Here is a 24,200-nt window from a genome sequence, read left to right on the forward strand (position 1 = left end):
GTCCCAGCCTCCCTACGGTGCTCGTCGTGCGCTGTTACCGCCGGCCGGACTGTAGCGCGCGTGTGCGGTTTCTCGGCGTTAATGCAGGGCACTGTTCCGGTAGTGTATCGTGCGCGAATCCCTGTTGTCCTGGCGCCGCGGCCATGGATGTTCGCGAAGCGGATGTGGACCTGGACGCCTTGCGGCCGCTTATTCCCCCACCTCCCTTGTTCGGCGTGGACAATGGAGTCTCCGAGGAAGTGCTCCACCTCATTCCCCCTCCCCCGCCGCATCTGCTGGACGACCCCGTCGACGTCACCCCGGACGGCGGGGCACAGCGGCCAGCCACCGTCCCGCGCCGCTCTCTTCGCGCTCACCGGGGGAAGGAACTTTGCATTGCCTCCTGGAATGTGCTCTCTTTGGTTAGACCGGCCTCAGCGCTCCAGGTGGCCAGGCAACTTGATGAACACGGGGTCCACATCGCTGCCTTGCAGGAAGTGAAGCGGCCGGGCCGCGACACGTGTGAGGTGCCGTCGCCTAAGTACACGCTGTACTTTCGGGGCCACGACACTCAGTACTCCATGGGTACTGGTTTCATGGTGCGCACCGAGCTCTGTTCGGCGGTCTACGGATGGGAGGCCCCTTCTGCGAGGGTGTCCCGCCTGGATCTCGCTGGGAGGCCAAAGAACATCTCCATCATCAATGCTTACGCCCCCACGGAGGACAGCGAGGACGGTGCCAAGGAAGCCTTCTACGCGGACCTGGAGGCCCTGCTGCTCTCTGTCCCTGCGGGCGCCACCGTCATCGTCCTAGGGGACTTCAATGCGAAGGTGGGCCGTGGTGCTGCGGCAGGCCATGTGGCAGGGGTTCACAGCCTGCACGCGGTCTGCAACAACAATGGTAGTCGACTTGTGGACTTCGCTGTGGCTCATGGTCTCGTCGTCAAGTCCACGATGGAGTCCCGGCGCCCAGTGGAGAAGATTACCTGGTTTTCTAATGACGGCGTCACTCGGAACCAGATCGACCATGTTCTGGTCAGGAGTCGCAACAAGGAGGACGTGCGCTGCGTGAAGTCTATCCCCAGGGCGGCGTACCACTCCGACCACGCCATGCTTTCGATGCTGGTATCCTGCCGGCCGCGCCGTCGTCGAGCCCAGCCTGCCGTCCCGCAGGAGCGGCCTTTCCAAACCTGCCGGCTGTCCGACCCCGAGAAGGCCGCGGAATACAGCGCCAAGGTGGAGGAACTTCTCGGCCGCGACCCTCCGCCCCCAGACAGCAGTCCGGACGTGTTGTGGGCGCACATCAAGTCCGCCATCCAGGGGGCTGCGGAGGAGTGCCTCGGTCGGTCTAGGGGCTCTTTCACTTACTTGTCTTGGTTTGGTAATGACTGTGAAGAGGCCTTGCTGAAGCGCCAGGCCGCCCACGAGGTGTTCATGGACGCGCTGGATATGGGTGCACCTGAGGACGTCATCCAGGACCTCTTCCAGGACCTTCTCGGCATGCGGCGGGAATGCTGCAGGATCGTTCGTCGGGCGAAACGACAGTGGACTCACGACATCGTCGACAACATCGAACGGAGCTATGAGGCCAAGGACTCTCGTGCGTACTACAAGGACGTCAATTTGCTGCGTCGCAGAGGTGCTGGCGGTGGCGGTGCCCGGTCCTTGCTCCGCGCCGCCAACGGGTCCCTCCTCACGGACGCTGCTGCTGTGCTTGCCAGATGGAAGGAGTACTTCAGCGAACTCCTGAACGCTCCTGGGCCTGACGGCCTCGTGCCGCTGCAAGAGGAGATGAACGGTGACCCTCTGACCCCACCCACCCTGGAGGAGGTGCAGCAGGTCATTGACTGCATGAAAAAGCGATCTGCGCCGGGGGTGGACGCTCTTAGTGCACCGCTGTTTCACGCCGGAGGGGAGTGCGTCGCCGAGGCGATGCAGCGCCTCATCGTGCGCATCGTGGAGTCCGGGTCCATGCCTGCCGAGTGGCGGCAGTCTGTCATCATACCGTTGCCCAAAAAGGGTGACCTCTCACTTTGCACTAACTACCGTGGCATCGCCCTCCAGTGTGTCGCCTACAAGATCTTCGCCACGTGGCTGCTGCGGTGCCTCGCGCCGCATGCCATGCGCATCGTGGGCCAATACCAATGCGGCTTCATGCCGGGTCGCTCGACCATCGACCAGGTAGTCGCCCTGCGCTGTATTCTGCAGCATCGGATGGAGGCGCGACAGGACACCTATCTGCTCTTCGTGGACTTCCAAAAGGCCTATGACTGCGTGCACCGCCCCGCCCTCTACGCCGCGATGCGGGCCCAGGGTGTCCCGGAGAAGCTCATCGACTTAGTAAAGCTCACTCAGGATGGGTCCACTTGCGCGGTGCGGGTCCGTGGCATCCTGTCGGCGTTCTTCGAGGTGGTGACTGGGGTCAAGCAGGGCGACCCCTTGTCGCCCCTCCTCTTCAACCTGGCTCTGGAGGCGGCCATTGGGGAACTGGCACGCCGTCTGTCTGCGGACCCTACTGACCTGCAGGAGCCGCTTCTTTTGGCGTTCGCGGACGATTTGGTGCTGCTCGCGGACTCCAAGGAGGCCCTCGCCGACCTGGCGGTTCGGGTACGGGATCGGTCGGCGCGCTATGGCCTGCGTCTCTCCCCGAAGACGGAGTACATGGTGGTGTCTGCAGCCCCCGACCGCCCCGAGCACGGCAACTCCATCCGCGTCGGGGACCTCTCCTTCCGCCGCGTCGCCTCTTTCAAGTACCTTGGATGCGTGGTGACGCAGAGTAACGACCTGGACGCTGAGATTCGAGCCAGAGTGACTGCTGGCATGCGCTCCAAGTTTTCCCTGCTGCCGCTTCTCAAGAGTCGTCGCCTCTCCATGCACAGCAAAAATCGCCTCTACACGTCCATCATCAGGCCCTCCATCCTCTACGGCTGCGAAGCCTGGACGATGAAGGCCGACCGTGAGCGCTGCATCGCCGTGGCCGAAAACGGCGTCCTGCGTCGGAACGCGGGGGCCGTCCAGCATCCTACTCTTGGCCGTCCGGTGTGGAGGAGCAACAGGGAGGTGCGGGAACTCACCGGCGTGCCTCCGATTCTCAACGTGGCCCGCCGCACCCGCCTCCAGTACGCCAGCCACGCCGCGCGAGGATCCGCCCCTGCCATAACGCGCGCCGCCCTCGACAAGCCGCCCCCTGCGAAGCTTCCCCGCGGTCGCCCACCCTTCCGCCTGCAGGAGCAAATTCAACGCGACGCGGAGTCACTCGGAGCTGCTGACTGGAGGGAAGCCGCCCGCGACAGGTCCGAGTGGGCCCGGCGCACGCTTCAATTGCTTCACCAACCCGACCCATATGAAGAACGCCGCGCCGCTGCGCAGGCGAGGCGGGCGGAACGGCTGCGACAACAGGAGGAGCACGACGACGCCTAGTTGGTGAGCCACACTACCCTGCTGCTCCAGCTGCCTTCCCACTTTCCAAGGGTCAAAGGGCAACGAACCTCACTTTCATCAATTTGGGATGAGTCCTGCCTCCACGGTCTGTGGAGGTTGTCCTCATACCCCCCAAGTAGAGGGTGGTTGCTGCGGGCGGGACTCTGCCTGCATTTTTGAGGTTTGCAGTCTGAGTCCTTCGCTTCCAGTAGCTGCTTACTCGAACGCTAGAGGTCTGCTGAGGCCTAACAGCGCCGATGACGATGATGATGACCGGTCTTCTGGCCCACTGTGCGCCGCCCCTCTCTCCCCCGGGCCTCCTTGACGTCAAACGGCACCGAACCGAAGCGGAGCCATGGCAAAGCCGACTCGACTCGGCGAGGATTGCAGGACTGATCAGCCTTTAAGGGCCAAAAGCCTCGAGGAAAGGAAAGGAATAGGACTGCGCGGGCGAGGCAGGGCGAGGCAGGGCGAGGCAGGGCGAGGCAGGGCGAGGCCCGCGGAGTCGAAATTCGGTGGCGGCAACGACAATCGGCCTGCCTTTGTCCGCGGGCCGCCCCGCCCCGCCCCGCCCCGCCCCGCCCCGCCCCGCCACGCTGTGGCTTAGGCCTTTTATCACGGGCCGTTCTTTAGTGCGGCGAAACGTGGAACAGTCATACAGTGGCGCCAGCGTGACGGCTGGAGTACAATGATCCGCCCACACAAAAAAGAGAAAGAAAACAGAGAGAAGGAGGAAGAGAAGTCCTGGTTCACCGCGCGTTAACACGCGCTGCATGGCCCGCGAGAGCCTGCAGGCTGAGGGCTGCTGAGGGACGGCGTCGCTCTGTCTCTCTCGCGGGGTGTCTGGAACGGGTGCGAGAGAGACAGGGCGAGGAAAGCAGTGTGGCGCCGCGTCTGATTGACACTCTAGGTGCAGTGGGGCGGAACGCGTGCGGTGCTCGCACCGTCTGGCACCGCCTGGCAGGGGCCGCGCAGGGAGGAGGACTTGGCGCGCAAGTTTGGCGGCGCCGCGAGGAGAGCGGGGAGGCGCAAAAGGGAAAAAAGGAGCCGCCAAATATTAAGTAAAATGGAAAGAGGTCGCGGACGGCGGTCTGAATGAAAGCGCTGGTAAGGCAAGGCGCACAGTGGGCCAGAAGACCGGTGGAGGCGGCCGAAACTCTAGACGAGTTTCGAGCTCCAGAGTCGCTAAACAGGACTCGAACAGAGCGTGTGACCCCACCAATGGATTCCTCGTTCGGAGAGCAATCCATTGGTGGGGTCACACGTTCGGTTCGAGCCCCATTTAGCGACTCTGGAGCTCAAAACGCGTCCGGGATTTTGACCGCCTGCGCCGGTCTTCTGGCCCACTGTGAGGCGCCAAGGCAAGGCGCCGCACCCCTTTGACTTTCAAGCGGCCCACTGGTTCCGGCCGCCGCGCCCGTTCGTTCCGCCCCCAGGCCTCGTTTGTTCTTTGCTCTTTCTGTCTCTCTGGTTTGGAAATCCGAGTGGCGTGTTCGCGGTCCGCGGCTCATCGGGAGTGCTCTCGTCGCTCTGTCTCTCTCGCTCCCCCACGGGACGCCCCACGGGTGCGAGAGAGACAGAGCGACGAAAGCGCAGCCGAGCCTCCTGGCTGAACTGGCTGTCTGCTGGCCCGACTTCCGAAATGTCTGGCGGTGGGGTGGTGGGGGAAGGGAGTTAGAGAATGAAACGCACTTCAGGCCCACCACTCGCTTTTGTATTGTTTTCCATAAAGTATCCCAGTACAGGGCAGGAACAATGTTCCATCCACATCAATTTATAAACAACACCATGTGTGTTTTTCATCCTTAGATACTTAAAAAGAAAGAGAAAACGAAAAACAAATACATTTGACATCATCAAAATATCTTTATTATTATTATATGCACAGCTACAGATACACATATAGGTTAAAATATACGTATAATATAGTAAGTAATTAGTATAGTAGGGATTTTGCGCTGGCTGGCTAGGCCGGTCCGCATACGCGCGACCTTGATAGGGATGTGGCTGGATGGAATCCCTAGGAAGGTCGTGGTCGCGGCCGGAGGCGTGGTAAGCGTGTCAAGCCATCGAAGCAAGAGAGAAAACACTAGATCGCCCTAAGCAGCGCCCCGCGATACAGAAAAAACGAAAAGAAAAAAACTCCTCCATCCGTGGAACCCAGACGAACACCATATCTGTTTGACAAGAACCAGTTTGAAATTTTTTTTTTCCGTGCCGCGTGCAAGCGGCTTTTTTTTTTGTTTCCGAGAAGTCGCGCAAAAATGGTTTGGTTTCGGTTTCTTTCCCTTGTGACGGTATGGTCTCAGTGCACTACTCTGTGTATGGCGGGGGCCGGGCCGGGCCGCAGCGAACTCATCCAAAATCGAGAGAAGAGTCGTGCTATTTCAAAAGAAAGTGAATGGAAATGAACCCGGTATCGTCCTTATACTCTTGACGCGCTGGTGAATGGAAATTAACGTGGAAAATCAGGAAAAGGCTGCTTCGTTTGCGTCATTTCGTTAAAAATTTGAACCGAACGAGTGAAATTTACTGAACGGCGGCGCTGCCCGGCCCCCGTCGCACAGGTACCTGCAGTCACACCCCCCTCGCGTCTCCGCGTCGTCCGCTATGCCTTCCAAGATGCCGTGGTACCGTTTGCCTGCCCGGTCACGTCAGCGCCTTCGTGTCGACCGCCGTGCCGACCGGCGTGCCGACCGCGCCGGGCTGTAGTCGAAGCCGAGGAGTCCGTCGTCGTGGTGGTGGCGGGGCCCCGCCGGTCTATCCCCACTTCTGGAAGAGCCCCATGCGCTGGCAGCGGCAGTTGGCGCCCCACAGGTTGCAGCGGCAGCTCGAGTTGTAGCAGCAGTCGTTGGGCCGGTGGTCGCAGTTGCCGCCGCGCCGCACGCACGCGCGCCTGAAGATATAGATCAAAGAAGACCGTCTGCTGACAGTTATACTGCTGTAGCGATTTCATTCCAAAAGCCGCAGGCTAGCTGAATCAAAAAAACAAAAGTATGAAATCAAAGTGTATGCGAATCGCACGGCATCTCTGTCGGGTACGTTTTCTGTCATCGTCGTCGTGAGCTGGCGGTCGGGGCCGCGTCGGAAATTTGACTGCGAACAACCCGTCAAAATAGTGGGGACTTCATTTTCCGGTCCAAGGTCCAAGGTCCGGGGTCCAAGGTCCAAGGTCAGGGCGTCGGGAAGCCTGAAAGGAGTTGTTACTCGCAGCCTTCGCGTCTTAGCCAGGAATAATGGGCGGCAAAAATTGACAAGGCTACTCTGTATTCCAGGCACGCCTGGGCACGCCCCGCCCCGCCCCGCCCCGCCCCGCCCCGCCCACGCGCTCCGTGTGGCTAAGCCGCCTAACCTCGCTCGAGGTGGAGCATGTTGTGTATAGTTGGCTTTACTCATGCCGGCTAAGACGGATAGACTGCGGGGATGAAGTGGAGGGGGGGGGGCGCTCCAGGTGTTGCCGGGGTGGAGGGCGTGCATGTCGCGCATGTTGGGCCTGGGTGCGAGAGAGAGAGAGAGAGAGAGAGAGAGAGAGAGAGAGAGAGAGAGAGAGAGAGAGAGAGAGAGAGAGAGAGAGAGAGAGAGAGAGAGAGAGGATGCAATAACGCGAGCCGCAGGGCACCAGCTCCCTGCTGGCGTCGACACCGCGTCGAGGACTGTGTTGCCCACTAGGCAAACATTCCCTCGATATACGCCCGCGTGGCGAGGCTTCGCCGACTACCACCCGGCAATGCCACTGGGCCTTGCTGTCGAGAGGTTGCTTCTGCAGTCACAGGTTGGCAATACCCTTTCGACACGGGCGCATCCTTTTGCCCTGTGATGTGACAATCGTGTCGGAGGCCGTGGAGCGCCCTCGTGGGGCTCGAGGCGCCACACGCCGCCGGATTCCGACTTCCCAGAAAACTCGTAACGACCTAATTTAATGCGAAAAGGGAGCGGGACTATACACTTTTAGAAAGCAAACGAAGGATGGTCGTATTTTTTTTTGTTTCGTGATGGCGTAACGGAGGGGCGTGGGCACGAGAGCGGCACGGCTCTGCACTCTTGGAGGAGCCGGGCGGGGGGGGGGGGGGGGGGGCGGCCGTCTGATGGAGTTGTGTTTGACTTGGATTGCGGGGCGCGCGTCCCCCTGCGTGGAGTGGCCCGCTGTCCGGAGGGTCCTGTAGCCTGACTCCGAGAGTCGTTTTCGTCGCTCTGTCCCTCTCGCACTCATGGACGGCCCCACACAGGTGCGAGAGAGACAGAGACAGTGTGCTGGGCCAGGCGGGCCAGGCGGGCGAGGCCCTCGACCTTGTTGCACCTGTATCCATGGCAACGGACCGGAGGCCGCGCGGAGAACGGCAGGGATTCGAACCGAAAGACCGGGAGACGATCACTGCGGGTTGCGCCTCAAAGAGTTGCATTAGTTGATTGGCGGAGGAGGGGGGGGGGTCGAAATGGAATTGAAACCAATGACCAGCTCGGCGCTTGCTGCAATGCCGCCACAAGCGGGAAAAAATTATTCGCACAATGTGCCAGTAAAAGGGTTGCCAACTTCACCCTTGGCAATAATCTTTTTACCCTGGTAGGTGGGCTGAGATGGGCTTTCTTAGAGTAATGTCGGTGAAGTGGGCCACCGGTAGGATGCTGACTTGGTTGACCGCTGGAGGAGGGGCCGTGGTGCAGTCAAGCCAAGTCAAACAGACGGGTGTCTCGTGCAAGGTAGACGTCTCTGTCTCACAGTGTCCTCGTCACGTGCCGCGATGCTCGTAGCTGCATGCCAACCGATACGCATGCTCTGAGCGCTCTGAGATCAGGCCGTCAAGACTTTCGCGTAACCAATACACATTAACCAAATTAACCACATTTCTCTCCTTCAACTCATTGATGGATTTGTTTTCTCGTGGCGTTAGTTTCAACCCTTGCTCGGGGAAGGCTAACCACACTGAAATATTTACGGTTAATTAAAGTTAATATCATGAGTTACGTTGCCGCTTGACGCCCCGCCTGAGACAGCCATGCGCGCTGCGTGAAAAAAGTGGCCGGAAAAGGCGGACCGCCAGAGTGACTCACTTCACGGGGTTCACGTAGCGCGCCAGCTCGTTGTCAGTGTACTCGTCCAGCGCGGCCGAGACCGACCCGGGCTCGTCTGCAACAAAACGTAAACAAACAACAACATCAGCAAGGAAAACAAAAACAAACTGGGCGCGTGTGATCCGGCACACCCTAATCCGGCCCGGGACTGATTTGCTTAACGGAATGTCATGTCACCGCGAGTGCGTGTGTGTATGTGTGTGTGAGCGGGTGAGTTGGTGCGTGTATGCGTGTGTGCGGCGGAGAGGCACCTCACCAGTCAAAGGTAAATCGCTCGAGACAAGACTTGCCAACACAACCCGCTCACGTGTGCAAGGTTGGGCGGAGGGCGCGCCCCCTTCTGGCCCCTCAGCGCGCCGCTCTCGAGACGAGGCGAGGGCGAGGCGAGAGCGAGAGACCACTCGAAGCGTAATTGGCGGCGCGGGGATGATGCCCCTCAAATCAACTCGAGGAACCTCGGTGAATAACACAGTGGATTTGCCAGAGGACCGGTGGAGGCGGCCAAAACTCTAGACGCGTTTTGAGCTCCAGAGTCGCTAAATGGGACTCGAACCGAACGTGTGACCCCACCAATGGATTCCTCGTTCGGAGAGCAGTCCATTGGTGGGGTCACACGTTCGGTTCGAGTCCCATTTAACGACTCTGAAGCTCAAAACGCGTCCGGGATTTTGACTGCCCCCCCCCTCTGAACCGGCCCCCTTCCAAAAACAAAGAATGATTGCGCCCCATTTCTTTTTTTTCAACTGAAGACCGTTTTTTCCCGCCCGACAAACAACATTCATGTAAATGGCGCAAAAAGACGGGGCAAAAGGCGAGCCCCCGTTTGGTGCACCGCGCGAGGTGGTCGGAGGCGGTGCCCCACTGGCCTGGGGCCGCCCGGGGCACTCCGGGCAGCGCGCACAAGCGGAGGGGAGGGGGAGGGGGTGCCGCGCCGTGCCGGGGAACGGATTAATTTGCCGTTTGCTTTATCCGTCGCAGACAAAAGAAAATACAAACCTCTTTTTTTTTTTCAGGCTGTCCTCCGTTTGATAATGTTCAGCGAATAGGTGCGCCGTCGCGTGGCTGCCGCGCTGCCGAGCCTCGAAGCCGAACGAGCCGGCCGAGGCCCGCGCCCTGCCCAGCCCCACCCCGCCCGCCGCACCTCGACCACCTCGACGTCAAACAACGCCGGCCATTTCGGTGAGTTCCTCTCAAATTTACTCTGGATTCCGATGAGTTTACCTCGCCAGCGCCGCGGGCGGATTCACGGACGGACAGACAGACAGACAGACACGCCCGAGGGGTCCAAGGCTGGTCCCACGTGGTGCCACGCCACCGTCGCGCATTTCAAACGCCATTTCAAACATGCCGCTCGAATCCCCCTCCCTGCCCACGGTGAAAAGTCAAAACGGCCTGCGTGACTGTTTTTAATGAGCCGCTCGCCCCCGCATTGTGCCCGCAGTTTAAAGGAAGGACGAAACGACACGGCCACGCCGATGAGAAGAGGACGGCGGCGGTGGGGGTTGAACCCGGGATTTGGACTCCCGGATCGGGCACGCTGACCGCGCGGCCACGGGGACGGCACGTCCGGCGGCCGCAAGGGAGCGCGCCCGCCGGGCCGAAGCCAGGCGGCCAACGGTGAGACGTGACCGAAAGATAAACGAAAGCAAATCCAGGCAGGAGCCGGCCGTCATGCGACCCGCAATCCGGAATCCCGGCGTCCCGAAACACAGAGACAGGGAGAGAGAGGGGGGTGACGCAAGACGAAGTGACGCAAGGAGCGACGCCGGCGGCGCGCTGCCCGCGGGCTCGGGGCTCGGCTCGGCGGGGAGGGGAGGGGAATGGGCCGGGGGGGGGGGGGACATATTCCCCACCGCCTTTTCGGCAGCCAAGGCGGCCAGGCATCCCAGGTGCCGCACCGCCGGGGGCACCGGGCCGGGGGCGAGTCGCGCTCGGGATCGCACCATCCAGCACCATCCAGCACCATCCACCACCATCACACCGTCGGCGTCAACACGGCAGCACGGCGGGGCCGGAGCCGGGCGGAACGGAACCAACGGCACAGCGCCGCGGTCGGTTTTACAACCGGAAATTTGGCATTCCGCTGGTGTCCCTGTGTGTGAGTGTGTGTGTGTCTGCGTGCGTGCGCGTGTGTGCGCCAGCGAGGCCTGAATCTGTTTATGGTTTTGGAGAAATAGGTCCCTTACAGGGCCGAGGCAGTGCGACCTTCCCGCCCCGCCCCGCCCCGCCCCGGGGACGCCACCGCCCATTCCAAAACAAAGGCCAGACGACTATCTGCCGTTTCCGGGCGACTAGCGCGGCTGCCCGCTGTCCCTGCCCTTGGCTCGCGGTTAGTTTTCGCTCCGTCTCTCTCGCACCTACACGGGACGGCCCCGGAGTGCGAGAGAGAAGCGACTCTGGGAATGACGGCGAATAAGAAAACGAAACTCGCGTTTGTACTTTGTGGTCGAACAAAAGACGAGGCAAACTCGGCGGAACAGTGATCCGAGTCGCCGGGACGGACGCCGCGCACCTGGGCTGCCTGCCTGCCTGCCTCGGCTGCTTGGTATGCATGGGTCGGCGCGACAAGACTCCAAGACGCCGCCACGCCAGCCAGGGGCGGCAGCGGGCAAGGGCGAGCGGAGCAAGGGTGAGCGTGGGAAGGGTGGGCGTGGGAAGAGTGAGCGTGGGAAGAGTGAGCGTGGGAAGGGTGAGCGTGGGAAGAGTGAGCGTGGGAAGGGTGAGCGTGGGAAGGGTGAGCGTGGGAAGAGTGAGCGTGGGAAGAGTGAGCGTGGGAAGAGTGAGCGTGGGAAGAGTGAGCGTGGGAAGAGTGAGCGTGGGAAGAGTGAGCGTGGGAGCAGTGAGCGTGGGAAGGGTGAGCGTGGGAGCAGTGAGCGTGGGAAGGGTGAGCGTGGGAGCAGTGAGCGTGGGAAGAGTGAGCGTGGGAGCAGTGAGCGTGGGAAGGGTGAGCGTGGCGGGATTGAGCGAAAAAGACACCGGCGGGCGCGTCTCGTGGAACGAGAGATTGATGTAATGCCTGCAAGGGCTTTTGCGCGTCCGCCCTGAAAGACTGCGCTGAGCCAGCCCAGCCCAGGCAGCCCGGGCCCCACCTGGAGAGCACAAATATGGTTTGAGAGGTGACAGGTGGTGGGCGGGCCGAGGGCGGGCCGAGGGCGGGCTGGCGTTGGCGTAGGGCGGGAGCGCGGAGGGGTGGCACGGAGACACCGGCTCAGGCGCAGTCAGCCACGCAGCCCACCGCAATGTACGCCTTCCTCACGCCTCCCCGAACTCCTGGAGCTGAAGCCTGGGAGCGATTCAGAGGAGTGGCCTGTCTCTCTCGCACCCCTCCGAAGAGAGCCTCCAGCGCGACAGAGACAGAACGACTCTCCGAGTCGCCCGGCCGGAGCCCCCAGGGCCTTGGTGCCGCTCGGCGAGCACTCAAAGGCTTCCAAAGGTTTTAAGCCCTTTAATTTCATTTTTTCTTCTGAAATTATATTCTTTGGAAGAGGAACAGGGTACGCTTTTAGGGCGCGTTACAAGGCGAACGCCTCTGCAAGGAGTGTGAGCCCACATCGTCGCTGCATCGCCCGCCCGTCCTACTTCCACCCCTTGAAAGGCCTCCACCGGTTTGTCAACAAGTCTTTCATGCCACGGGATATTCCACTCACACACACACGCGCGCGCACAAACACACTTTTACACACACAATGCACGGACAGAGGCTCACACACACACAACAGACCGACAAACACACATACACACACCCTCGGCCTTTCGGAGTGCTTCTTCTAAAAGGAGTCCACATACGAAGGAAAAAGTGACCCACGAGAAAGTCTTAGGTAAAGCTTATTATTTTTAATAAAGCATGACCCCTATTAGCCCCGCGGGCATTTCCCGAGAGCACACATGTCCCCTCACGATTTTCCGCCATTTTGGTCGAGAGGACTGGGAAGGGGCTCGTCTGTCTGGCAGTGTGCAGCGCGATTCGCCGACCACATTGCCGATCGAGCCACAGCGGAAACGGGAAGCAGACAGACAGGCCGACCGTACAGACAGACAGACAGACACGCAGACTGTGTGTTCCTGCAAGTGTTATGAACAAATCGGATTAAAGAAAGAGGGAGGGAGGCAGGTTGCAGTGGGCTGAAAGAGACAGGATGGAGTGTGGTGGTGGCAGAGAGGGAAAAGTTCAGAGGGAAAGAAGGGGGGGGGGCTAACGTAATGTGTGTCACCACAAACACAGATTTATGTGCGTGTCTGTGAGAGTGAGAGTGCGCGTGAGTTTGTGTGTGTGTGTGTGTGTGTGTGTGTGTGAACGCGGATGCAGTATGGTGCGAGAAGACAGCCTCTAGTGCGTTCGGTGACGCAGAAGGAAGCCAAATTAGTGTGAGTTGCCCGAAGCGGACGTGTGGACCAAGAAGAGTGACAGACAGACAGACAGACAGACGCGCAACACGTAAGCAAATGGGGGAGGTGAGTGACGAAGACGGATGACTCTTTTAATTGCACTCCACAAGTGTCCAACTGTTGACGCTGGCGGCCCGCTCTGGCCCGCTGGCCCACTGGAAGGGTGGCCGTTCATTTCCAAACCATGTTTACTCTCGCGCGCGAATGGCAAATAGATATTTCGGCGGCGTCCCATTTGACTTGGAGATGAAGTGCGTGTATTCGGAGTGCTGCGCGGGAAATGGCTTTGTGCGGCTAAGCGAGCGATACCACACTGGGAGGAGGCCATTCATCCAAACAAAAAAATAAAATAAATAAAAACAATAAAAAAAACACTGCTATGACCGTGTTTTAGTTCTCAACCCGCGCTAAGCAGTGCAGGCGACGTGTCCCTGCCGGCGGCCGAGCTGGCAGCACTGGCAGTGCGCGTGAGCGGTCCCGATTAGTTTGGAGTGTGATTGATATCGGGATTGGAGCGGTCGTCCCCGTTCGGGTCGCGTTCGGGTGGCGTTCGGGTCGCGTTCGGGTCGCGTTGGCGGTGCTGTTCGGTTCGGCGCTCCGTTCGGCTCCGGACACGCTGCCGCCGGATATGGAACGAGCCAAAGTTTTTCCTCGCTGAACTTGAGCTCGGCTGGCAAGCAGTTTAGGGAAGGCGCGGGGCGTGGCGTGGCGGGGCTTCGAGGGAATAGGCGCCCCGCCACGCCCCGCCACGCCCCGCCGTGGTCCGCGGGGGTTGGGGGATTTGCCAGACGGGCCGGACAGTTAATTAATTATTCGAGAGCGGCAGACTGATTCGGGAGGTGCCGTCGCCTTGTCTCCCTCGCACCCCTTCGGAGAGAGAGAGAGAGAGAGAGAGAGAGAGAGAGAGAGAGAGAGAGAGAGAGAGAGAGAGAGAGAGAGAGAGAGAGAGAGAGAGAGAGACGCTCCCCTCTGCGGGCGGCGCCATTAGCGAAGCAATGCCGATGGCGCTGCGTGGCGCTGCGCGATGATTGGTGCTGCCGAACCGGATCCGGTTTCACAGTGCCCCGCCGCCTTTCGGGTGAAGGACCGCGCTGGAGCGGCCGGCGCGGCCTCCGTCGAGTACCCATTCGCGGGGCCGCCACCCAGATGGGGCCCGGGACTGATTCCGAGAGTCGTCCTCGTCGCGCTGTCTCTCTCGCGCCCACTCGGGGGTGTGAGAGAGACGCCGCGACGAAAACGACTCTCGGAGTCCGTCTTCGGGGCCCAGGGCCAGGCGCCCCGAGTCCTCAGACCCACGCACCAATCTCGGATTTCGGGGTTCCGCCTCCGAGTATCACCGAGTATCAGCTTCGCCATGGCTTCGCGCTCCGCCCCGCCGACCGGGCCAGAAAAGTACCTTTTTTATGAGCATATGGAAAGGTTGGCAGACGTCCGGGCTGTCTCCGTCAGATTGGTTGCCTTGCCCGGCTGGGGCAGAGCCGACGGCGTCTGCCATTCTAATTTCTGAATTGATTCCTTACATTTTCTCGTGAGAATTTGGATTGCCAGGACGATTACCAAAACCCGTCCAAAACTGGTATTGTGCACCGCAGACGACACTGTGACTTGGCGCGTCCCGCGTCCTCAGGGAGTTGACGACCCCTCGGCGGCCAAAGGGCGCGGGGCGCGGGGCCCAGGGCGCCGCACCGCCACTATAGGGCCGGGCCGCTGGCACCGCGGGGGTGCGCGCTTGCGCGGGCACGGCACGGCCAGGCACGCCGGGCACCGCCCTCTGTTTCCACAGAAAACAGCCAGACGGACGTAACTTGATCCCCCTGAAGGTCCTGGCGGTCCTGGCGGTGGACCCGCAGCAGACGAGACCTGACGGCGTGGAGCCTCGGCCGATTGGGGGCGCGAAAAGAAGCGAAAAAAGGCGGGAAATTCTAATCCAAAGCCAACGGCGCGGTACTTAGCGCCCAGAATTGTCTCAGGCAGCGCTTTTCCGCCAGACCACTTGGGCCGGGCCGCGAGATACAAATTACCCCGCATTTAGGGCGCGGCTCGGAGCTCTGCCTCGGCCCTGCCTCGGCTCTGCCTCCCCGGCAATCTTGCTCGCTCGTTAACTCGATATAATCCTCGGTGCCGGCAAACGGACTCCGCGGAAACGACTGCAGTGCAGCCACTACCCCGCGCGGTTTGAGCCGCCCTCGGACGCGGAGTAGCGACGCGTCACGGAGTCAGCCAGGGTTGCCACACGCGCGGGAAAGAAATACTGTCGGTGGGGCACAACCTCTCTAAAGCCAAGGTAGTGCCTGAAAGGCAGGCTGAGGTTGGCAGCCCTTTCGTCCGTGGTGCGCCGAGGCAACTCTCGGCGCATCAATGGCAGCAGCCGACAGCGGAGCGATTTTTCCCCGAAACTCCCTCTTCCCGTCAAGTTCCCTTCGATAAAAATAAATAATTAAATTTTGGGCTGTGCCGGGCTGTGCCGGGCTGTGCCCTCCGTCGGGGCTGCGGCCCACGATTACCGCCGGAGTTTAATTTTCTTGGCGGCGAAGTTTGAGCAGCGCGGACAGGGCAGACAGGGGCTCATGCCGATAGGGCGGGCAGGCCGCACGCGCCGCTCCAGCCATGGCACAGTGGGCCAGAAGGCCGGTGGGGGCGGACAAAATCCCGGACGCGCTTTGAGCTCCAGAGTCGCTAAACAGGACTCGAACCGAACGTGCGACCCCGCCAATGGATTCCTCGTTCGGAGAGCAATCCATTGGTGGGGTCACACGTTCGGTGCGAGTCCTGTTTAGCGACTCTGGAGCTCAAAACGCGTCTAGAGTTTTGACCGCCTCCACCGGCCTTCTGGCCCACTGTGCGGCGCACAGCGCGGCCCGACAACACCGAGCCGGGGCAGCGAAGCGGCGAGGCGGCGCACCAGCGAAGCAGCCGCTCAACTCCCAGCACGGCGCGGCACGGCGCGGCACGTCTCGCAGGGCTACGGTAGCTCGGCCTGATCCCCGCTGGGCGGCCGGGAGCGCGTAACAGGTGCGGCTTGACTCACACACTGCAAAAAAAAAAAACTTCTAAAAAAAATCTCCCCGAAAAAAAGAAAAGAGTTGAAAACAAAATATGTAAGAGAAGAAGGCAAGTTGAGAGAAAAAAAGGATTGCTATGCCAACAAGTCGCGCAATTTTGGCGTATGCCGCCACTTGAGGCCGTGACGCCCGAGTTTAATGGGGTTCGGTGTGATGGACCGGCGTGCCAACTTCCCCATGGGAACACCCATATCGAATTCACGTGGAATCGATGTGGAGGAACGACGTGGATGTTACGTGGATGATCGAGTCGATCATCCACGGGATAGCGGTACTCGAGTATAGGTGGATTCCACGTGGATCCAGACATATCGAAATGTAATTTCCACGTGGATAAGAGATAGATATGTCGATTTGATAGGAACTCTTAAACCTGCTATCCACATAGAATCCATATCAGAAAATTCGCGATCCCCATCACATCGATGTTGATTCTTCAGCGGCCATCTGCTGCCCATGGGGACATCCCTTACCCTAACTCGCCTTATCCACCCACCATCGATGTTACATCGAGGCGCATATCGGTCATTCCTAACACTTTTGTTAGGAAGCCCTCAAGGTTAACTCCCTTGAGGATGTCTAAAAATGAAATGACCGAGACATTTCGTCCAAAGACTGCGAAGTCCTCTGGAGCTGCCCGATGTGCTTTGTTATTTAGCTCTGGGATATGGTGAATTGGCATCCTACTAGCAGGCCGAGAGGGTAAGGAATGACAAGAATATCAGCAGGCCCTCTGTCGGCAGCTTTTAAAACTAATCGAGTTCCAAGGTCCTCACTCATCTTCATTCAATCCACGTGGAAGCGTCCGAATCTACTCAGATGAATCCGGCATAAAGAGACGACTTTGTTTCAATGAATTTGGATACATATGATCGACATCGAGATCGTGTAGAATAGGGCCCAGATGGCCCACATGCGGCCCAGCACCATCTAACCATATTGAAACTTCATGTTCCTAAACACGTCTCTCAACCACCTAAAACGCCCGGTGGATCTAACGCGGTGTGATCTACATTTCAAGACATACTGAGAGTCGACGTGGATGCGTAGTGTGGTGTTCCACATCTCCGAATGCCTGTGAATTACCTCATGGATAGAGAATGTTTTTATCCACGTCGATCGTGCACCCATCAAAACACATCGAATAGAAGGCCTCCAATCCACATAGAATTGCACATCAGTAATCAACGTTGAAACCAGGGGTCAGAGTCCACATTGATTGTTCGCTTTGAATTCAACGTCGATGACATATTAATAACAGGTGGATAAATCCACGTGGTCGTATCCACCTTGTCCACAGAGATTCTACGTGGATGGAATATGGGTGTTCCCATGGGGTTTGTGCGCCACTTAAGCTCCGACCGCGAGGATAGATCACGCGCGGCGCGTTGGCGGTGCTCGTGTGTGTGTGTGTGTGTGTGTGTGTGTGTGTAGGTGTGTGTGTGTAGGTGTGTGTGTGTGTGTGTGTGTGTGTGTGTGTGTGTGTGTGTGTGTGTGTGTGTGTGTGTTTGCGATCTCCTCCGGGAGGTCAGTGGGCCTTGTTTCGACGATGAGGGATTCCGTTCCCGGGTTCCCGGTTCCACGCAGAGTGGCCGGGCCGGGGCGGGGTCGCGCCTGACGGACTCCATGGAGTCCGTGGTGCACCACGCCAGGCCAGGCCAAGCAGGCCGCGCGGCGCACAGCGCTGGTGTAGCGATGGCGTGGCCATGGCGTAGCCCGGCCGTGGCGGAGCCCTCGTGACATAGCGCGCCATAACTCTAGGTATTATCACGCCGAGTGGAGGGCGGGTGGGGGTGGGGAGACAGTTCATCCCTCTTCTGTCACCTCTATGAAGCCGAACACAGATAAGCAGCATATCAGCTTTGTGAAAGCCGCAGCGGGCCGCCAGTTTACATAGGACACGCTGAAGCAGTCCGGTGGAGGCGGCCAAAATTCTGGCCGCGTTTTGAACTCCAGAGTCGCTAAAGGCGTCCGGGATTTTGACCGCCTCCACCGGTCTTCTGGCCCAGGGCGCTCTGCTAACCTACCAATAATGTGATTGCGCCCACTGAAGCGGACATTTTTTCGTATCGAGGAAACATTCAATTTGGCCGCACCGCCGGACGAGAGACGAGCAATTTGTAACGCCGAATGGGGAGCGGGGACTCATCGTCCAATCAAGGCACGCTTTGCGACGCTTGCGCGACTGTTAGCAGTAGATTGCGTTGGCCAAATTGAATCTGCGGTCCGGGACGACCGTGCCCGACTGTCCCTTCAGTGCGTCTGGTAAGAACTTCATAGTGGTGCCCCCTTCCCCCGAGCCCGGGTCCCCTGGCCGGGGCCCGGCCGGGTCCGCTGCCTCTCAAGCAGCCCCGCCGGGGGGAAACCCTAGCCTAATTTGCATGCAGCTTGTCTTATAATGAATGTGAAACAGGATTCGTTTTGTGCAATTAGCATTCGCCAGGCGGCGCAGCGCGCCCCGCTCGTCTGCCAGTGTCTGTCCAATCAGGTGCGAGCTTCCTCCACTGCAAGCTCCACACAAAGCAACAGGAAAAAGAGAGTCCAGTTTATTGCCTCGTCGGAAAATACAATGCGCCATATCAGTCTTTGTGTTTTTTCGCGGACACGTGATTTTCCGGCACGTTTTTTTTTTTTCGCGGTGGTTGGTAGCATTGTTCGACGAGGCCCGACTGAGCCGGTGTTGGCAGTGCCGTGCCGCGGCTGCGAGAACTTGCCCGGAAATGGATTCCCAATGGCGGGCTGATTGCGCGAGGTTCCGCGCGGAAATCTAAAAGTCGGACCTCTCCTAGAGCAAAACGCCGAGCAAAAGGGAAGAGGAGAATGGGGGAGATGGCGCCGCGTGTCACGCTGAGGGGGCCAGGTAATCTCGGGACGTGCAAAAAGCACAGTGGGTCGGAAGACCGCTGGAGGCGGTCGAAACCCCGGACGCGTTTTGAGCTCTAGAGTCGCTGAATGAGACTCGAACCGAACGCGTGACCACATCAATGGATTGCTCTCCGCACGAGGAATCCATTGGTGGGGTCACACGTTCGGTTCGAGTCCTGCTTAGCGACCCAGGAGCTCAAATCGCGTCCTGAGTTTTTTGGCCGCCTGCGCCGGTCTTCTGGCCCACTGTGGTGCGGGTCACATGATCGCAGGGGATCCGCAGAACAAGATTGGAACTTGAAAAGGCGCATTCAAGAGGAGCCTTGGGCGTATCTTTTCCCACCCAAGTGTTTCCCTGCCGTCCCTCCGCACGTGGTTGCTGGCACACTGCAAGCGGCACCAGCGAAGCAGCGACCCATTCAAGGCGGTTCTCCCTTTTTCGCGCCGCCGCCTGCTCGCTGCGGCGTGGCAGAGCCTGGCAGAGCCCCTTTTAGAAGCATGTCATCGTCTCCGAGTGTAAAAAAATAACACCGGGGAGGCAGGGAGGCGGAGGCCGCACGCTTAAAACCCTACAAAGAGCGTTCTCTGCAGGCATCCATCTGTGTGGACTGGCAAGCCGCTGGAAAGCAGTGGCCGTCGAGGCGGAAGGGGAGGGAGGGAGGGAGGAGGCAGGAGGCGCGACATCCTCGCGACATCGTCTCCGCCACTTGTCCGCCTGCTTGCTTCTTGCGTGCGCACTGGACCGCGTGCAGCTCAGAGCGCGCAGAGCGCCCGCGCAACACGCCGTAGGCAACGCGCGGGCCGCCGTGGCGCGCGGGCTGCCTACCCTCGAGTCCGCGGGCGCTACCGCTGGAGGCGGCCAATATCCCAGACGCGTTTGGAGCTCCAGAGTCGCTAAGCGGGACTCGAACCGAACGTGTGACCCCACCAATGGATTGCTCTGCGAACGAGGAGTCCATTGGTGGGGTCACACGTTCGGTTCGAGTCCAGTTCAGCGACTCTGGAGCTCAAAACGCGTCTGGAGTTCTGGCCGTCTCGGTCTTCTGGCAAATCCACTACGCGGCGAGCTCGGCCACTTTGGCGCGCTTTTCCACCACGGCCCCAATTGCATTCCCGAATTTCCATACGCGGCACGACTCCGAGAAGTACTTCCTCGCCGAGGGCGGGCGTCCTTCTGGTCCTTCTCGACCACGCCGAGGCCGGCCAAGGCCGTGCCGCCGCCGACGACGACGAGGACCGTCCCCGGAACGCTTGACGCTTGACCTCTTGGTTGCTTGGGCCTCGCGGCGAGCGGCGAGGCGAGGCGAGGCAGCGCGTCGTCTTCGAAAATGAATTTGCATGGCGTCCCCGCGCGTCCCCGCCGGGCCTGCATATTCAGCGAGCTATTCCGGACCAACTTGCGGCCCGTCAGCAACGTCCTCGCCGTGTCGAGCCCGCCGTCCTCGCCGTCCTCGGCGTGCCGAGCCAACAAACGCGTCCTCGTCAACCGCAGGCCGCGCCTTCCACCGCCTTCCCAGAGGCTGGCTGAAAGGATCTGCGCGCCACAAAGGCGGTGGCTGCGCGGCGGCCGCGACACTGGTGGGCACACTGCAATGCCACGCCGCCCGGGGGCGCTCCCCCTGCCTTCCCGCCTTGAGCCCGTTCGAGCTTTCCGGCTAATTACTGCAGTGCAGGGGCACAGCGCGAAGCGGGCGGAGCAGGGCGACGGGCCAAAGTAGCTTACTGTCTGTCTGGAGGGGCGGGACGAGGGGACGCCCAGAGAGACTGCGTTGGTTGGACAACAGGAGTTGCTGCTCGGACTCACAGGACCCGACTGGAAGCAGGTACACTGGCCATAACTCTAGACGCGTTTTGAGCTCCAGAGTCGCTAAACAGGACTCGAACCGAACGTGTGACCCCACCAATGGATTGCTCGTTCGGAAAGCAATCCATTGGTGAGGTCACACGTTCGGTTCGAGTCCTGTTTAGTGCGTCGAAATGGGCCCGATGACGTACGTAATTTGCGCGCGGTCCCCAGGAAGCCGAACAAGGGTATCATCACCTGCCAAGCCCCAGCCGGGCGTCGGCGACGTCGCTCCCACACCGCAAGCCACTATTCTCATGGCGGTGCTGCGGTGTGCTGCGGTGTGCGGTCCCGGCCGTCATCACGCAAGGGTCGAATCCCGGCCGCATTCATGATCCCCGTGCCCGAGGCTCGCCGAGGGCTTGCCCTGGGCTTGGCGGGGCCTCGAGCCCCGGGTGGGGCGGCCGGGGATTCCAGTGGCGTGCCCGAGGGCCGCCGCGGTCCGCCGGGGTCCGCCGGGGTCCCCAGCCACAACGGCCGGTTGTCGGCCCCGCCCGCATCGCCATGGCACCGCCCTGGCATCGCCCACGCATCCCAGCAGGGAGGCTTGGCCGGCCCAGGCCACCCCACCGTGGGCCCGTACCTGTTCCCCCCCCCTCTCTCTCTCACCAGCCGTCGGCCAACGAGCAGACATCCCCCGAATCCCTGGCTTCCGACTCCGAGTCGAGGTTCGACCACCATTTTCGAACCCGTGGCGCCACTGTCGTCGACAGCCCACCGGGGTTCCGAAATGGAAGCGAGAAACCGGAAATCCGAGCGGGTTTTCCGGGCGACCAGCAAAGCCAGCGAAGCCGGGCCCCGATTTTGGGCGTGCCTCGTTGGCGCTATCTTGGATGACGAGGGTTTGAGCGGCCGGGATGGACTATGACCCATCGTGGGTAGGTCATTCCAGGGCCGGAGGGAGAGAGGGAGGGAGAGAGGGAGGGAGAGAGGGAGGGGACGGAGGGGAGGGAGGGTGCGGGCGTGACTCTCATTCCAAGTCGTTTGTCCAGGCGATGGGCCGCAATCCCGCCCAGGCCCGCCAGGCCCGCCAGGCCCCGGCCGAGCCTGCGCAGCCGGAGAATTGAATCTTCCGTGCTGGAAGGCTGTGAGGCTGTGAGGAGCGAGGGATTGCCGACGTCTCTGTCCAGGATGACGCCGTGGAGGACGAGCCGGCCGGTGGATTAGCACGCCAATTCGCAGCCGGCCAGCTCATTCCGGTGGAGGCGGCCAAAATTCTAGACGCGTTTTGAGCTCCAGAGTCGCTAAATGGGACTTGAACCAAGCGTAAGACCCCACCAATGGATTCCTCGTTCGGAGAGCAATCCATCGGTGGGGTCACACGTTCGATTCGAGTCCCAATTAGCGACTCTGGAGCTGCGTCCGGCGCTTTGACCGCCCCCACCGGTCTTCTGGCCCACTGTGCAGCCTTACTTCCGGTTGCCGCTCGTCCACTTCCGGTTTCCGGCCCGGAAGATAAAGCGGCGTGCCGACAGCAAAGTGCCTCATCGACACGGCTTCACGTAGTTTGCTCGCAAGTTGCGGGAAGTTCAACTTGGAACATCGGCGCGCGGGCTCCCCCCACGATGATTGCGGAACAGAACAGTGCCGCTGGACTGGCTCCCCCGGGGCGGCCGCAAAAATCATACGTCTTCCGGCCGAACCGCCCGGCCGCATCAGAAAAAGAGCTTTTTTTCTCTCTGGGGGAAAAAGGCTGGCTTGTTCTCGACGGAAGTGGGCTGGGGGTGGGAAAAATGGGACAAAAAGTGCCTCGCGCACGCAGCCCTCCCAGCCTGGGGCAGCCTCGGGCAGCCTTGGGGCAACCGCGCATTATCATAGAATACTTGAGATTCCGGAGTGGAGTAGGGAGGCAGGCAGGCAGGCAAGCCGCAGCACTGCGGCCCGATTTTCCGGAAACTCGTCAGTTTGTCTTTTGCGCTCGCCCAGTGCCGCCACGCACACACATACGACGCATCAGCATCGAAAGGATTGCCCGCCTCAGCCCGCGTCTCCCCTCCTCCTGACAGCCGCGACGCATCCAAAACTGGGTCTCTGGAATCTTGCGCCTGGATTCCTCCACTGTAAATCTGGCGCCGAATGCCTGTCCAAGTCGAACGCGGGTCGCGGAACACGTCACCCTCCTGGTGTCGTTTGTCACGCGGGCGGCGCGGGCGGCGCTATGAGAAATGTCTCGACGCGCGGCTGGCGTCTCTCGATAACGGCCGAGGCGGCACACTGACGGGGCTCGGCAACGGTCCGCCGCCCCCGTCAACGATGTTTCGTTCTTGCCGCTTTTCGCTTCTTCGTTTTTACGGATACAATCTTTTTTTTTTTGCGTTGATGTGTTTGGCTTGCCGGCGTTCCTGCACGAAGTAGCCGGCTGTGCGTGTGGTGGCACACTGTGCTGGGTGGTCAGGCCCAGGCCTCGTCCCAGGCCTCGGCCCAGGCAGGCAGTATGTTCCACGTCCCCAACATTGTCTCCAGGCTCTGCCAGGCTCGTCGGCGGCCATCTGGGTCAGGCGAGTCCATAAACCAGTCGGTGACCGCGCCGCACCTCGTCCACAAGCGCCCCGCCGCACAGTGGGCCAGAAGACCGGTGGGGGCGGACAAAACCCTAGACGCGTTTTGAGCTCCTGCGTCGCTAAATGGGACTCGAACCGAACGTGTGACCCCACCAATGGATTCCTCGTTCGGAGAGCAATCCATTGGTGGGGTCACACGTTCGGTTCGAGTCCTGTTTAGCGAGGACGCCGGCGACGTCAACGCCGACCTTCACGTCGCGCGTCCGCGTCCCCCTCAACGCCGTGCTCCCCGTGGGGCGGTGCGGTGCCGCAACGTGCCACGCGGGCTGGGGGCGGCCTGGGGAGCGGCCTTCTTTGCCACGCAGCCCGCGTCGTGGGGGATTAGCCCGCCGTGCTGGCCGGCGCCGTCAAGCACCGCCGAGCACCGCGACGCCCCCGGAGGGCCCGCGAGGGGCCCCGGATGGGAGGGGGAGGCTCATCCATCCAAAAGAACAATCAGCCTTGTCGAGCTGTCACGCGGGGCCCAGCGCACAGTGGGCCAGAAGACCGGTGGAGGCGGACAAAACCCTAGACGCGTTTTGAGCTCCAGAGTCTCTAGATGTGAGTAGAACCGAACATGTGACCCCACCAATGGATTGCTCTCCGAACGAGGAATCCATTGGTGGGGTCACACGTTAGGTTCCAGTCCTGCGTAGCGACTCTGGAGCTCAAAACGCGTCGACAGTTTTGGGCGCCTCCACCGGTCTTCTGGCCCACTGTGCGCCGCGCTGCGAGATGAAGTGGCCCCTGCCGGAGGGGCGGCGTCGTGTTCAGTGAGGCGAGGCATGGAGGGACTTCCGGCCGAACGAGTGGAGCGACGGAGATTAGCACATCGACACGCCCATTTCCCCGAGCCTCGTCGACTCGCATCGGAAAGCACTGAGCCCCACAGTGTAGCCGCATCGCCGCGCCCGAATGGCTTTCCCAACGACAAAAAAAGGTCGACACTCAACAGTATTAGAACCGTGGACCTCACCAAATTCCTGCTAATGGAGTTGGCTCCGTGCCGGGACCTTCCGTCCTTCCGATCTCCGCC

The 24,200-nt window shown here is 60.5% G+C and overlaps 1 protein-coding gene across 1 annotated transcript in view; it reads right to left on the reverse strand.

Annotated features, from left to right (window-relative positions):
- Nucleotides 1–5,090: 5,090 nt before the first annotated feature.
- LOC117648435 overlaps nt 5,091–24,200 on the reverse strand; it is a 36,673-nt gene continuing 17,563 nt past the window's right edge. Inside the window, exons 2-3 of the mRNA XM_034390939.1 lie at nt 8,448–8,523; nt 5,091–6,294 (exon numbers count right to left, since the gene is read on the reverse strand). Coding sequence (XP_034246830.1) covers nt 6,159–6,294; nt 8,448–8,523 — 212 coding nt within the window. The 3' untranslated portion in view covers nt 5,091–6,158. The remainder of the gene's footprint in view (nt 6,295–8,447; nt 8,524–24,200) is intronic.

The sequence above is a fragment of the Thrips palmi genome, unplaced genomic scaffold (genome assembly GCF_012932325.1).
Source record: "Thrips palmi isolate BJ-2018 unplaced genomic scaffold, TpBJ-2018v1 HiC_scaffold_3, whole genome shotgun sequence".
Taxonomy (NCBI): Eukaryota; Metazoa; Arthropoda; class Insecta; order Thysanoptera; family Thripidae; genus Thrips; species Thrips palmi.